This window comes from Rhinopithecus roxellana, chromosome 5, assembly GCF_007565055.1.
Source record: "Rhinopithecus roxellana isolate Shanxi Qingling chromosome 5, ASM756505v1, whole genome shotgun sequence".
NCBI classification, from domain to species: domain Eukaryota; kingdom Metazoa; phylum Chordata; class Mammalia; order Primates; family Cercopithecidae; genus Rhinopithecus; species Rhinopithecus roxellana.
In genome coordinates this window covers 49051114-49067953 of record NC_044553.1, presented here as the reverse complement: position 1 = coordinate 49067953, position 16840 = coordinate 49051114, and the positions used below count along the sequence as shown (strand labels likewise).

The 16840-nt window shown below is 44.8% G+C and overlaps 1 protein-coding gene across 2 annotated transcripts in view; it reads right to left on the bottom strand.

The window, feature by feature from the left end:
• SNX6 (sorting nexin 6) overlaps nt 1-11448 on the bottom strand; it is a 68609-nt gene extending 57161 nt beyond the window's left edge. For both annotated transcript variants that reach the window (XM_010366591.2, XM_010366597.2), the window contains exons 1-2: nt 11363-11448; nt 11159-11206 (exon numbers count right to left, since the gene is read on the bottom strand). In XM_010366591.2, the coding sequence (XP_010364893.1) occupies nt 11159-11206; nt 11363-11404 (90 nt within the window). In that variant the 5' untranslated portion in view covers nt 11405-11448. The remainder of the gene's footprint in view (nt 1-11158; nt 11207-11362) is intronic.
• Nucleotides 11449-16840: the final 5392 nt, after the last annotated feature.

Below are 16840 nucleotides of genomic sequence, written 5' to 3'. Positions count from 1 at the left end.
CTGTACTCCAGCCTCGGTGACAGAACACAACTCTGTCTCAAAAATATATAGATAGATAGAATAAATATAAACACTTGACTCTCTAGGCAATATAGTAATATGCGGTTATTTAATAAACTTTTTTTTTTCAGCACTTATACGCAAACAACTGTTCCAGGTATTGCGGAAGATTTAAAGTGAGCAAAAAGCCCTGCCTTCAAGAAATCTATTTGCAATGAGAAAGACAATCAACCTATGTAATATAAAATTAACTGCTTCCTGCTTTCTCCCCACCACTTTCACCACATATACAATGTAACCTCATCAACACCTCCAGTCCTGTGAGCTTTCCATTTATTTCCAGTCTGTCAGCACTCCCTCTGCTTCACTCCTTTTCCAATCCACTCCACAAATGCCATTCCAATACCTTTCCTGCTGGTCCCTTCAACTTTCACTGTTCTTTTACCATACCTGGCTTACAAATTCCCATACTCAGCATCTACTTATCTTTTATTTATTTATTTTTTTATAGAGACGAGGTCTCACTATGCTGCCCAAGCTAGATTTGAACTCCTGGGCTCAAGCGATCCTCCCACCTTAGCCTCCCAAATGCTGGGATTACAGGCATGAGCCACCTGGCCTCAAGATCAATATAATCTTCAACTTTTACATTTGGGCTGCTGAGTATGGCTACAGAAAAGTCACCATTGTTTGTACTGTTCCATTTCAAATTAACGGTCTCCAAATTGCAAACACTCTTTTAAAACTACTCAGCAGTCCAGTCCTGTGCAACTTCGCTCAGCTCCTCTTTTGATTCCCTGCAGCAACAATTCCAACTTTTACTACCACATTACACCCCACCCTCAACAAGTGAACTTGCCTCCTCCAGCCCAGAGAAATAAATGCCAGCAGCTGTTTATTCTCTCAGGCCCACCAACAAACCTTTTTACAAATAAATTTTGCCTCACAGCTGGTCATTGTGGCACACGCCTGTAGTCCCAGCTACTTGGGAAGCTGAGGTGGGAGGATCACTTGAGGCCCAGGAGGTCAAGGCTGCAGTGAGCTGTGATGGTGTCACTGCATGCCAGCCTAAACAACAGAGCAAGACCATGTCGAAAAACAAAAACAAAACCAAAATTCTTTACATGAGTACCTAATTTCCAAACCAATGATATTTTTCAGTCTGCTTGGCCTCTCTGCAGTATTCTGCGTTGGTATCATTCTGACCACTCCTTTCTTAAAACTATCTCAACTTTTAAAAAATCATTATTTTTAAAACTGGAGATGGGGCCGGGCATGGTGGCTTACGCCTATAATCTTAGCACTTTGGGAGGCTGAGGCAGGAGGATCACTTGAGGCCAGGAGTTTGAGACCAGCCTGGCAACAAGGTGAAACCCTGTGTCTACTAAAAATACAAAAATTATCTGGGCATGGTGGTACATGCCTGTAATCCCAGCTACTCAGGAGGCTGAGACACAAGAAACTGCTTGAATCCAGAAGGCAGAAGTTGCAGTGAGTCAAGATGGTGCCACTGTACTCTAACCTGGGTGATAAAAGTGGGACTCTCCCTCAAAAAAAAAAAAAAAAAAATTGGTGATGGGCATCTCACTCGGTCGCCCAGACTGGAGTACAGTGGTACAATCTTAGCACACTACAGCCTTGAACTCCTGTGATCAAGCAATCTTCCCTCCTCAGCTTCCCAAGTAGCTAGCTAGGACCAAATGCATGTGTGACCACACCCTGCTAATTTTTTTTGTAGAGACAGGATCTTTCTGCATACCCCAGACTGGTTTCAAACTCCTGTGCTCAAGTGATCCTCTTGCCTCAGCCTCTCAGAGTGCTGGGATTACAGGCATGAGCCACTAAGCCAGCTTTTCTCAACTTTTTTTTTTTTTTTTTTTTTTTTGAGACGGAGTCTCGCTCTGTCGCCCAGGCTGGAGTGCAGTGGCCGGATCTCAGCTCACTGCAAGCTCTGCCTCCCGGGTTTACGCCATTCTCCTGCCTCAGCCTCCGAGTAGCTGGGACTACAGGCGCCCGCCACCTCGCCCGGCTAGTTTTTTGTATTTTTCAGTAGAGACGGGGTTTCACCGTATTAGCCAGGATGGTCTCGATCTCCTGACCACGATCGTGATCCGCCCGTCTCGGCCTCCCAAAGTGCTGGGATTACAGGCTTGAGCCACCGCGCCCGGCCTTCTCTCAACTTTTGAAGTCTCCTCTGATTCGCCTCCTACCCCTCTCAGCCCCATTAAGCAATCATCTTTGCTCTAGTCCTTAAATGCTGGTTTCCCTTGGGTGCTATCTAATGTTGGAAATATCAGCCATTCTCAACTAATAATTCCTAAGTAATTACATCTCCAATTCAGACCTTTTATTCTAAGTTCCCAATTTAATTTCAAGTTACCAACTAGACATAGCCACCTGGATGTATTTGCTTATTAAACAACTCACTGCCCTCAATGTATCAAGCACTGTCCTACATGTTAAGCAGACAGCAGTGAAGAGACACAATCCTCAACCTTACAGATCTTACATTCTAGTTTGGCAGGGGCAGGTTAGATGCCTCACAGGCACTTTAAATCCAACATACCTGGAACTAGACTTATGACCTAACCTCTAATCCTGGTCTTCCTTCCTATTTTCTCCTTCTCCCTTGCCCAGCCCATGTATACTTATTCAGTCACTACGTCCTGTCAATTCTATCTCCTAAACATCTCTTTACTACATTCCTTCCTTCATCCCTCTTCCACTGCCTTAGTTCTTCTTTTGTCATTTCTCATCTGGACTGTTGCATTAGCCTGTTACCTGGTTTCTTTGCTTTCTGAAAGGAAGCATCAATCTATCCTCTATATTAGAATAATCTACAATGATATTTTCACCTGGAAATGTCTTTCCTTTTTTTTTTTTTGAGATGGAGTTTTGCTCCTGTCGCCCAGGCTGGAGTGTAGTGGCGTGATCTTGGCTCCCTGCTGCCTCTGCCTCCTGGGTTCAAGCGATTCTCCTACCTCAGTTTCCCTAGTAGCTGGGATTACAGGCACCCACCACCACACCTGGCTAATTTTTTTTTGTATTTTTAGTATAGATGGGGTTTCGTCATGTTGGCCAGGCTGGTGTCAAACTCCTTACCTCAGGTGATCTGCCCACCTCGGCCTCCCAAAGTGCTGGGATTACAGGCATGAGCCACTGCACCCGGCCTGGGCATGTCTTTCCTAGCTTAAAATTCCTCGGCACTTCCCAATGCCTGGAGTCTTTCACTATGCACTTTATACTCTGTCCATACTAGCCTCATGTACCTTTGCAACCTCTGCTCCAGTAAGAACAGGTGCTCTAGGAGGAACCAAATTACCAACACATGCCGTCCTCCCTGTTGGAAAGCAGACCAATAGCACAGTGGTTAAAAGCCAGGCCCTAGAGCTAGACTGCCTATTTGACCACAGCTCCTACTGGCTGTATGACTTTGGGCAAGTTATTTAATGTCTCTGCAACTCAGTTTTCCTTTCCCAAATAGGAACAATAGTAGGTGTATTTCACAGGGATTTGAGAATTGAGTTAATATATGGAAAGTCCCTGACATACAGTGAATGCTATGTAAGTGTGTAACTATCATTATGTCTTTACTACTACCCTTTCCCCTAAAGTTGAACACTTTACTTTGTACTCCCATACACTTTATTTCAAGGGATTATAACTCTAGCTCCTTCACTACACTGTGATGGTCTCAGGGCAGGAACTTTGTCTTACTCACCTTTTTAATCCTCAGCCAACATAATATATAGCACATTTTTATGTGAAATAACTATCAATAAATGTGGAATGTGTTTAAGCTAAAAAGTGTGCAGGTGCAAAACAAAATGCAAGCATCTGGGCCAAATTCCAGTTGAATTTCAAGTGAAAGAAAAGGTGAGGGGAAAATAAAACACTGAAATGCATGCATAAAACAGACAGTCAAGCGTAGAGGTGCTTGGGCAATGGGGAATAGACTAGAATATGGGGGAAGGGATATTGAGAAATGAAGCCAGTCAGAAAAGGTTATGAACAGAGTTTAATGTTAGCCTAAGGAGTTTGGACCTTTCCCCCAAAAAATTGAGGTCCAAGGAAGTCCTTTTCACTAATGGTGCCATATGGTTTAATCATTTGAGTAATATAAGTAATTTGAAGACTGAATTGGAAAGTAGAAAGACTAAAGACAGAGACTAAGGATAGGTACTGCTACAGTCTAAGTAAGAAGTAGCAAGGAGTTTAAATGGGACCATGCACATGAAAGATGGGGTAAACAACATTTCCAAGGTGAAATTAACTGGCTGCAATGACTGCTCTGATATAAAATAAAGGATATGACTCAGAGGTTTCTTGCCAGCATAACTGGAAAGTGATGCTATTAACGAAGATAAGAAATACAGAGGTAGGAACAAGGCTAGGAGTACAGGAGAATGAGTAGTTACTCTACCTAAAGTAATTCTTGAAAACAATAAACATATTATTTAGAATTGAAATCAAGTGCAAAGAGAATCATGCCATCACTCTGGCACGCACTGTTCTTATTTAACAAGCACATCAGAAAAAAATGTGTCCAATTCAAAGGGCTCATTTGTTTACCAAATAATATGTTACTGTCCTTTATTTGGGGGAGAAAAACCTATTATATAGAGGTAGGGCTAAAGAGATGAAAATGTGGCCAATATTTTTCAACACTATGTATTCTTGAAGCCTGTTTTTTAAATTTCTCACAAAACAGTATTTTCCTTTTTTTTTTTTTTTTTTTTTTGAGACAGTTTCGCTCTTGTTGCCCAAGCTGGAGTACAATGGCAAGGTCTTGGCTCACTGCAACCTCTGCCTCCTGGATTCAAGTGATTCTCCTGTCTCAGCCTCCCAAGTAGCTGGAATTACAGGCACCAGCCATCATGCCCGGCTAATTTTTGTATTTTTAGTAGAGATGGGGTTTCACCATGTTGGCCAGGCAGGTCTTTAACTCCTGACCTCAGGTGATCTGCCCATCTCCGCCTCCCAAAGTGCTGGGATTACAAGCATAAGACACTGTGCCTGGCCAAAACAAGGTTTTCTTAGGGCACTGAGATTCTGTTCTAATCGAAACATCATGATGAAAATGTGTGGCTACTTAAAGATTTATTTAAAAACACTGACTTTAATTTTGTTTACCTGTAGCCAGACGTGGTGGCTCACGCCTGTAATCCCAGCACTTTGGGAGGCCAAGGCGGGTGGATCATGAGGTCAAGAGATCGAGACCATCCTGGCCAACATGGTGAAACCTCGTCTCTACTAAAAATACAAAAATTAGCTGGGTGTGGTGGCGAGTGCCTATAGTACCAGCTACTCAGGAGTCTGAGGCAGAACAGTTTGAACCTGGGAGGCGGAGGTTGCAGTGAGTCAAGGTCGCATCACTGCACTCCAGCCTAGCAACAGAGCAAGACTCCGTCTAGAGAAAACAAAAAGGGCCAGCGTGGTGGCTCACACCTGTAATCCCAGCACTTTGGGAGGCCGAGGCAGACAGATCACGAGGTCAGGAGATCGAGGCCATCCTGGCTAACATGGTGAAACCCTGTCTCTACTAAAAATACAAAAAATTAGCAGGACGTGGTGGCGGGTGCCTGTAGTCCCAGCTACTCAGGAGGCTGAGGCAGGAGAATGACATGAACCCAGGAGGCAGACGTTGCAGTGAGCCAAGATCGCACCACTGCACTCCAGCTGGGACGACAGAGCAAGACTCCATCTCAGAAAAAAAAAAAAAAAAATTTGCTTACTTACTGCTTTACATGAAATGCTAGTTATTATTTTTGAATGTGCTGCCCCCTTTGCAACTCATATCAAGATGTACTTCATGCTTTTTCTCTATCAAGACGCCCTTTTCTTTTTGAGACAGAGTCTCGCACTGTTGCCCAGGCGGGAGTGCAATGGCATGCTCTCGGCTCACTGCAATCTCCACCTCCTGGGTTCCAATGATTCTCCTGCCTCAGCTTCCCAAGTAGCTGGGATTACAGCTACCCGCCACCACACCCGGCTAATTTTTTGTATTTTTAGCAGGGACAGAGCTTCACCATGTTGGTCAGGCTGACCTCGTGATCCACCCGCCTCCGTCTTCCAAAGTGCTGGGATTACAGGCGTGAGCCACTGTGACCTGCCAAGACTCCCTTTCTTAAAAGGCTCAACAAGATGATCTAAACTAAAAATGCAATGCCTAAAAGTTCTAATTATGGCAATCTATTTCTATCAGACCAAACACAATGTAAGGAAATTTAAACAGGCCAGATATTTCTGTTTCTAAAATGAGGAAATAGCAGGATAACTTTGTGCAGCAGTAATCAAATTTCAGTCACAAACAGAAACTCTCCTTGGGCACTTGTTAAATAAGCAGTTATCGTCCGGGCGCGGTGGCTCATGCCTGTAGTCCCAGCACTTTGGGAGGCCGAGGAGGGCAGATCACCTGAGGTCAAGAGTTCGAGACCAGCCTGGCCAACATGGTGAAACCCTGTCTCTATTAAAAAAAACAAAAAAATTAGCCAGGTGTGGTGGTGGGCGCCTATAATCTCAGCAGGCAGGAGACTCGCCTGCACCTGGGAGGTGGAGGATGCAGTGAGCCAAGATTGTGCCATTGCACTACAGCCTGGGCGACAGGAGTGAAACTCCCTCTTTAAAAAAAAAAAAAAAAGTTATCAGCTGGGCACAGTGGCTTACACCTATACTCCCAGCACTCTGATAGGCCGAGGCAGGTGGATCACCTGAGGTCAGGAGTTCAAGACATGCCTGACCAATATGGTGAAAACCCTGTCTCTACTAAAAATACAAAAATTAGCTGGGTGTGGTAGCATGCACCTGTAGTCCCAGCTACTCAGGAGACTGAGACAGGAGAACTAGTTGAACCTGAAGGCAGACGCTGCAGTGAGCTGAGATCATGCCACTGCACTCCAGCCTGGGTGACAGAGCGAGACCCTGTCTCAAAAAAATTAAAACAAACAAACAAACAAAAAAATGCAGTTATCTGTCCTTATGTAGAGATGGGGCTGAAAAGATCAAAGTGTGACCAACAGTTTTCAATACTGTGTATTCCCTACCCTAGGAGATGCTGATTCAGTGAGGAGGTGACACCCAGAAACTTTCATTTTGATTTCCAAACGGCCCAGGTAATTCTAAGGCAAGTATTTCAAGGCCACTTTGAGAAACCTGTGCAGTGGCTCTGATATCAGAAATGTGGTTTAAAGTCCAGCTCAGGCCGGGCGCGGTGGCTCAAGCCTGTAATCCCAGCACTTCGGGAGGCCGAGACGGGCGGATCACGAGGTCAGGAGATCGAGACCACCCTGGCTAACCCAGTGAAACCCCGTCTCTACTAAAAAATACAAAAAACTAGCCGGGCGAGGTGGTGGACGCCTGTAGTCCCAGCTACTCAGGAGGCTGAGGCAGGAGAATGGCGTAAACCCGGGAGGCGGAGCTTGCAGTGAGCTGAGATCTGGCCACTGCACTCCAGCCTGGGTGACAGAGCGAGACTCCATCTCAAAAAAAATAAAAAATAAAAAATAAAGTCCAGCTCTCTCACTCATTGCTGTGTGACCTCAGACTACTAACTTAGTTTCTCTGAAGTTCAGATTTCTCATTAGAAAAAGGGGGATACTAAAGGCTACAGAGGGATGATGAGATATAATGAAATATAATGAAACAATGATTATGCTGTGCCCACCTATAATTATATAATTATTATGATTCACTCAGTTCCATGGGACAAAAATAAGGAAGAACTGGGCAAGTGTACATATCCATCCTGATGTTCCAAAAGCGTTCTAATTCATGTTTTTTTTCCATTTCCATATTAAAATTTTCATCTACAGGATTCTATAAGAACATCTCAGTCAGGCGTCCTCTTTTGTTTTCCTCTCCCTTTAATTTTGTAATACACGAAAAAGTTTCTGGGGCCAGGTGCGGTGGCTCACGCCAGTAATCCCAGCACTTTGGGAGGCCGAGCAAGCAGATCACGAGGTCAAAAGATCGAGACCATCCTAGCTAACACAGTGAAACCCCCGCCTCTACTAAAAAAAAAAAAAAGAAAAGCACAAAAAATTAGCCGGGCATGGTCACGGACTCCTGTAGTCCCAGCTACTCAGGAGGCTGAGGCAGGAGAATGGTGTGAACTTGGGAGGCAGAGCTTGCAGTGAGCTGAGACGGTGACACTGCACTCCAGCCCGGGCAACAGAGCAAGACTCTGTCTCAAAAAAAAAAAAAAAAAAAGAAAGAAAAAGAAAAAGTTTCTGGACAAATTACTTAAGTGCTTCCAGATCCATGAGCAAATCTTCCTGAAGGCATAAAGCCATGAACACAAATATTCACTAAAAGATACTTTTCACATCATCGACATACTCAAAAATTAGTATTTTTATTTTTACTGAACATTATTAGTAAGACCCTTCAAGAAAGCAAATTCTGTATGCTTGTGCTAGTAGACCCCAAAAATAGGACACAAAGTTATCTAAATATAAAGGTCATATGCTTTATATTTAGAAAAATCAGTTTAATTGTGCTCTAATCAACTCCTCTCACTTCATTAAGTAACTCTGCTAGTGTCCCCTATTTTAAAATCCAAAATACAATTTAAAAAATTTTTTTAGAGACAGGATCTCACTCTGTCACCCAGGCCCTCTCAAGCCATAGCTCACTGTTCTTAAGCTCTCAATCTCTCAAATAGCTAGGACTATAGGCATACACCACCAAGCTTGCCTAAGTTCAAAAAAAAAATTGTTTTTTCTTTCTTTTTTTTTTGAGATGGAGTTTTGCTCTTGTTGCCCAGGCTGGAGTGCAATGGCGCAATCTCGGCTCACTGCAACCTCTACCTCCCAGGTTCAAGTGATTCTCCTGCCTCAGCCTCCGGAGTAACTGGAATTACAGGCATGCACCACCATGCCCAGCTAATTTTTGTATTTTTAGTAGAGATGGGGTTTCACCATGTTGGTCAGGCTGGTCTCAAACTCCTGACCTCAGGTGATTCACTCGCTTTGGCCTTCCAAAGTGCTGGGATTACAGGCTGAGCCACCATACCCGGTCTTAAAAATTTTCAGTAGAGTTGGGGTGTTGCTATGTTGCTCAGGCTGATCTTGAATTCCTGCCTCAAACAATCCTCTTGCCTTGGCCTCCCAAAATGCTGGCATTACAGGTGTGAGCCATTGTGCCTGGCCGAAACTAAAAATCTTAGAAACAACTAGTAATTCTATATGATGCTTTTGCTTTAACCTGAAATTCTAAATAATGTCTTTGTTTACACTGAGAAATTAATTTATAAAGTATGCAGCACCTTCTCCATCTTTCTTACTATTTAAAAGCTCGGCTGGGCACAGTGACTCATGCCTATAATCCCAGCACTTTGGAAGGCAGAGGCAAGAGGCCCACTTAAGCCCAGGAGTTTGACACTGGCCTGGGCAACATGGTGAGACCCTGTCTCTATAAAAACAAACGAACAGGCCGGGTGCGGTGGCTCACGCCTCTAATCCCAGCACTTTGGGAGGCTGAGGGGGGCGGATCACGAAGTCAGGGGATAGAGACCATCCTGGCTAACACGGTGAAACCCCGTCTCTACTAAAAATACAAAAAAATTAGCCGGGCCTGGTGGCGGGCGCCTGTAGTCCCAGCTACACTCGGTAGGCAGAGGCAGGAGAATGGCGTGAACCCGGGAGGCGGAGCTTGCAGTGAGGCAAGATAGTGCCACTGCACTCCAGTCTGGGTGACAGAGCAAGACTCCGTCTCAAAAAACAAACAACAAACAACCTAGCTAGGCATGGTGGCCCATGCCAGTAGTCCCAGCTACTTGGGAGGCTGAGGTGGGAGGATCACTTAAACCCAGGAGGTAAAGGCTGCAGTGAGCTATAACCATGCCACTGCACTCCAGCCTGGGCAACAAAGGGAGATACTGTCTCATAAAACCAAATAAGTAAATAAAAGCTTTATAAAAGTCATCAGTTCATACTACCTCATCTGTTACTACAAACAGCAATAACAACCCACAATATTTTATCACCTACCAAATATGCACTAACAGATGTCTCTTTCACATGAAGATGGCTAAGAAAAAGCAAAAGGGAAAACTGAAGTGCAGGCTGTGAAATGTGAAGGAACCATGGAACCTTGCTGAATGGTTAATTATCATATATCAACATTTTCCAAGTGCTCACCTGTACAAGGGACTATAAAGATAACCACCCTTCAGCCAAGAAAAAAGGGAGTGGAGAGTGGGGTGGAAGAGAGGAATCAGAGACCGGAAGGCTCTTTCTGAAGTAGAATGCAACTAACCTCAGAACACCAAGGGTAGAATGGAGGTTATCAAAGGCCTGGCGGGGTGTGTATGTGGGGGGTGGGGGGGTGGAGCGTAGATGTTGGTCAAAGGGTACAGACTTGAAATTTGCTTAGATCTCAAATGTTCTCACAAAAAAAAACTGGCAACTAGGTGAGGCAATGGATATGTTAGGTTGATTGTGGTACTCATTTCACAATGTATTCGTGTATTAAAATATAATGTATATCTTAAGTATACAGAATTATCAATAGTATTTTTCAATATACCTCAAAGAAGCTAAGGAAGAATAAAACACCAAGGAAATCCTGCCAAAGACAGGATTTGCTGGATATTAGAAAAAGTAAAGATACCGTGGGCTACCCGCACTTTGCATAATCTAGTAGGGCACTGGACAGGAGTTGATTCGGCTACTGTAAAAATCTTTGCAAAATGGTAATGTAGACTACACCTGTACTATTTGAGAGACAGAGAGAAGGGTGGGCGGGAGCAAGTTCGAGATGCCAACACTGGGTGAAAATTGAGGGTGCCGCCAGAAGGTCCGAGAATGGGTTTTCATGGCCCAAAAGTGGCGAGGGAGGGTGGGGGCGTTCCAGCTCCCGCCTCCACTTCCACTTCCCCACCTGCACCCCGCCCTGGGTGGGAGTGGAGGTCCACCAGAAGGCCCGAACCAGCGGCGGGGGACAAGAAAGCGGCCGTGGGTCCCCGGGAATCGGAACCAAGCGGCCCCCAGGGAGGAAGGGCTGCAGGAGGGTGGGGCGCGGTGCAGCGAGGAAACCGAAAGGACTACGGAGAGGGAGTGCGGCGCGGCTGGGGACCCCTCCCCGTACCACACCCGTGGACCCAGAATGGGGAGGGAGGGTGGCAGGGTTCCGCAAGCGAAACGGAGGCAGAACTTACTCCGCGGTCCTCTTCTGAGAGGAAGTCCGGGCCGTCGTCCAGGCCTTCCTGCGGGGTCGGCGGGCCCGACGCGCCGGAGAAAAGGATGGGATGGGGGAGACACAAAGGGAGACATTAGTGCCAGGCTGGCGCGGTCCCCGCGCCCGCCCCGCGCCCGCCGCCCCCACCGCGCTCCCGGGGCTCGGCGCCGCGGAGAACACCCACCATCATGGCTGCTCCAAGGCTAGGGCCAGCGCAGGCGCGCATCCCCCTGCTGCCCGAGGGAGCCGGCGGCCGCGAGCGGAGCGGGGCGGGGCGGGGCGAGGCGGAGGCGGAGGGGCGGGACCTAAGGGCGGTCCCGCCCCGTCCCCGGCGCTGAAAGCTGGAGTCCGTGAGCAAGGAAGGATAACAGGGCCTTCCGCCCAAGGTCAAGGCACCGAAGTCGGGAGATCCTGAAGACCCATACCTCATGGCTGGAAGCACCTCGCTGCTGACTGGCTCTGACCAGGGAAGGGCCGAAGGCCACGCAGGGATCTCTCCAGTTCCCCTGCCGCGAGGGCTCCAGCGAAAAAACGAAGCAGGCGCCCTCCGGAAGCCACAATACATCGTCTAGTCTTTGTATTATGCCACACGATAATTAATCACAATAATATTTTGCCTATGGAAGTTGCTGGAAACAAGGACCTTCACAGAGTCAGTAATCAGGAACTACAATCAAGCTTTTACTGCTGGCGAGGTAATAACTACCTCAAGAGTTTGGGGCACTAATGGTTGCGAACTACAAAATTGAGCTGTTTTCATTACCAAGAATATTCCTTTCCTTTGTTGGAAGAAATTTCCCCACAGCTACTCTAACTGTCCAGGTGGTTAGCATCACACGGGATCCACAGGCATTTCAAATAACAGGAGAAAATCATCCTTAATCCTAGAATCCACACGTTCCTGAGCTTGCATTCAGTTAAGGAAAGGCATCTTCAGATGTTCAGACCGGAAACCCTTAACCCATTGAAATCCGTACTCTAGGGGCCGGGTGCTGTGGCCCACGTCTGTAATCCCAGCACTTTCGGAGGCCAAGGTGGGCGGATCACCTGAGGTCAGAAGTTCGAGATCATCTTGGCCAACATGGTGAAACCCCGTCTCTACTAAAAATACAAAAATTAGCCAGGTGTGGTGGCGTGCGCCTGTAATCCCAGCTACTCGGAAGGCTGAGGCAGGAGAATCGCTTGAACCCGGGGGGCAGAGGTTGCAGTGAGCTGAGATTGTACCACTGCACTCCAGCCTGGGCAACAGAGCAAGACTCTGTCTCAAAAAAGAGAAAAAGAAATCCTTACTCTCCTTTACTCCTCATATCCAACCAAATCCTATGGCTTCTACAATTGATTGTCTTCCATACCTCTTTAATTAGTCAAATTTTTCCAATTCTCACAGCAATTACCATCAACTCTTGTCTAGACCTTTGCAATACTCTCCTGACTCTACTATTTTCCATCACTCTCTCCTATTTTACACACTGCTGCGAGTGTTCCTCCTAAAACACAGATATTGATGATTATACTATTATCTTGTTCAGTAATCTTTACAAGCCCCCACGATTCAGTTCCTCAGCCTACGATTTCAAGCCTTCTACATTTGAATCCCTCTCTACTCTGCGAGGCCCTCCATCCTATTTTATTGAAGTGAAGCTCTCAAAACAATATTAAACTTAACTGATATTTTGGCTGGGCGCAGTGGCTCACACCTGTAATCCCAGCACTTTGGGAGGCCAAGGGTTGGGGGGGGGGGGGTGGATCACCTGAGGTCAAGAGTTCAAGACCAGCCTGGCCAACATGGTGAGACCTCATCTCTATTAAAAATACAAAAATTAAGGCTGGGCGCGGTGGCTCAAGCCTGTAATCCCAGCACTTTGGGAGGCTGAGACGGGCGGATCACAAGGTCAGGAGATGGAGACCATCCTGGCTAACACAGTGAAACCCCGTCTCTACTAAAAATACAAAAAACTAGCCGGGCGAGGTGGTGGGCGCCTGTAGTCCCAGCTACTCCGGAGGCTGAGGCAGGAGAATGGCGTAAACCCGGGAGGCGGAGCTTGCAGTGAGCTGAGATCGGCCACTGCACTCCAGCTCGGGCGACAGAGCAAGACTCCGTCTCAGAAAAACAAACAAACAAACAAACAAAAAAACACAAAACAAAAATTAGCTGGGTGAGGTGGTGCGTGCTTGTAATCCCAGCTACTAGGGAGGCCAAGGCAGGAGAATTGCTTGAACTCGGAAGGCGGGGATTTCAGCGAGCCGAGATCATGCCACCACACTCCAGACTGGGTGACAGAGTGAGACTGAGTCTCAAAAAGAAAATAAATAAAAATTTAAAATTAGAAAACCACTTAACTGATATTTTCGTAAGAACTTCTAGCTTTCATTTTGTGTGTAAGGAGAACTGAAGTATAGAGAGATTAAGTTACTGCTCCAACAAAAGTTACTCTACAAAATGGGGGGTGAAAGGGACTTTATTTTTTGTCTTTTGTTTCTTGTTTCCTACTGCATTGCGGTGACTACTAAAGTGGTCTTTTTCACTGGGAGTCATGAGGCATCATGTGGCGTCATTGTAGTGTGATGAAGTGTCAGGAGGAATGTTCCAGTAATTTGCTACTGATTAAAAGTGCCACTATTTCCTATTGGTTTGTTTTTAGATTAAAGGTAATGTCTGTAAAGCTCTTCCTAGGTGGAGAGAAAGAAGGGGAGCTACAATAAATTAGAGGGATTTATATACAACTGATAGGAAGGCCAAGTGCATCCTTGTGGATAAAGGTTGAGAAGTGCCACAGAGAACCACCTGAAATGCCTCCTATCATTAACCAAGAGTTTTAAATTTCAACATTTAAATAAAGTCCAGCCTGGGAATGGTGACTCACCCCTGTAATCCTAGCACACTGGGAGGCTGAGGTGGGAGGATTGCTTGAGCCTGGGTGTTGAAGACCTGCCTGGGCAAATGGCAAAACCCTATCTCTACAAAAAATACAAAAACTAGCCGGGCATGATGGCACACACCTATGGTTCCTGCTACTTGGGAGGCTGAGGTGAGAGGATCACTTGAGCCCAGGGAGGCTGAGGCTGCAGTGAACCATATCAAACCACTGCACTCCAGCCTGGGCAATAGAGTGAGAGCCTATCTAAAAAAAAAGAAAAAAAAAAGTAAACAAAGTTCAGAAACACTGTAATTCCCAAATGCCAAAACTTTAAAATCATTAGTTATGAAAAAAAGAGGTATGATCTAAAGTACAAGTAACTCAACTAAAATTATCAACAAAGGCATGGTAATTACTGCAGCTATAATTCATAGCTGAAAACTCACATGAGTACAGAACCCAACCTTGAAACAATAAACTTGATAATTAATACCAGAGCTTTCCTTTCTGAGCAAAGGTCTCCAGCTATATTTTGTGAATGATAAAAAGGAATTGTCAGTAACTGATTCTAACAACTGTCAAAAGGCCAAGTTATAGAAAGTAAGGAATTTCGGAAGAAACGAAGTTAAGGAAAGTTTACATGACAGATTTTTCTGCTACTGATAAAATAAAGAAGACATTAAAGCTGAACCACTCTTCTAATATTTGTAAGCAAATAATCAATTTTTCATTTTGTTTTGATAGATACCTATGAAATTATCTACTTCTATACAAATGTAATGAACTAATTATGCTGAGTTGCTGTCTGATTACTAATAGATTTAGCTACACTAAAGTAAAATGTTATGATGGTGAATAGTTAATAGTGTTCTTCAAAAACAGATGTATTAGAAAATTTTAGAGCAGAGTAAAATTTTAGAGAATGAATGTTATTTTTAAATTTTAAAAATAAAAAATAGTTTTTGCTTTAAACATTTTTGTCAAACAAAAATCAAGTTTTTTCTAGAAAACAATTTTAATATAAAATGACAATTATTTAATTATAGAAGAAAAATGTTTAATTCCTTTCCTTTTATCATGTTCTGATCAAAGAAGTTTTCACCAAAACGTGTTTTTGCCAATTTCTCACTTCCTCAAATTCTAGAAAATCCCTTTTTGTTTTGGATAACCTGTGGATCCTAGTTTTTTCCTCCTACTCCACAGGAGTTATGCTACAACAAAATTCTCTATAGGAAGATTGCTGAACTCTGTTATTTCCAAGATGTACTGTATCAATCAGGATGCCTTTAGCTGCAAGTAACAGATAACACCAATTCAAATAAACTTGAACAGTAAGGAAATTTATTATTTTACCACCACCACAACAACAACAAAAATCAAGAAACTAGCTGTTTCTGGGCATAGTACAACCCGTGGGTAATGGTGTCATCAAGGACCCAGATTTCTTCCGACTCTCCATTCTGCCACCTTTAGTTAACAACCTCATTCCAAGGCTGCTTCTCTTCATGATCCAAGATGACTTCAGTATTTCTAGGTTTTACACCTTGATGTAACAACATCCACAAGCAGAAAAAACAAAAAAACAAACAAAAAAAACCCTGCCCAGGCTGGGCGCCGTGGTTCATGCCTGTAATCCCAGCACTTTGGGAGGCCAAGGTGGGTGGATCACGAAGTCAGGAGTTCAAGACCAGCCTGGGCAACATGGTGAAATCCTGTCTCTACTAAAAATTAGCTGAGCATGGTGGTACGTGCCTGTAATCTCAGCTACTCGAGAGGCTGAGGCAGGAGAATGGCTTGAACTCGGGAGCTGGAGGTTTTGGTGAGCCGAGACCGCGCCACTGCACTCCAGCCTGGGTGATAGAGTGAGAGAGACTCTGTCTCAAAAAAAAAAAAAAAAACCAAAAAAAAAACCCCCAAGAAACCTGCCCAGAAGCGACCCCTCTCCGTCTCATATACTTTTCATATTTCATGGACTAGAAACGGGTCACATCCTTACTCTTAAACAATCCCTGGCAAGGGGACTGATATAATCATGATTGGCTTAGAGTCTAAGACTTCGCCCAATCAAGATTTACCCCTATGGCTGCACGCAGTGGCTCACGCCTGTAATCCTAGCTGCTTGGGAGGCCGAGGCAGGAGGATCACTTGAACCCAGGAGTTCGAGATCAGCCTGGGCTACAAAGTGAAACCATGTCTCTGCAAAAAATTAGCTGAGCATAATGGTGTGTGCCTGTAGTACCACACTCAGGAGCCTGAGGTGGGAGGATCACCTGAGCCCAGGAGGTTGAGGCTGCAGTGAGCCTCGATCGCACCACTGCACTCCAGCCTGGGTGACAGAGTGAGACCTTGTAATAGATTTAGCTACGTGAAAGTAAAATCTTATGATTGCAAATAGTTAATAGGGTGTTTTAATAGTCTTTTAAATGAGTTTTAAGTGTTTTTACTTAATAGTGTTTTAAATTTTTATTTATTTCAAAATAAATGTGTTTTAAGTGTTTTACTTGTGTTTTAAATTTTTGTTATTGATTTATTTCAAAATAAATACAAAGTAATAATAAAAATTTTTAAATAAAAAAATTGGTTGGGTGTGGTGGCTCACACCTGTAATCCCAGCACTTTGGGAGGCCAAGGCAGGCAGATTACCTGAGTTCAGTAGTTCACGACCAGCCTGGGCAACACAGTGAAACTCCGTCTCTACTAATAATACAAAAAATTAGCCGGGCGTGGTGGCATGCACCTTTAGCCCCAGGTACTCGAGAGGCTGAGGCAGGAGAATTTCTTGAACCCGGGAGGCAGAGGTTACA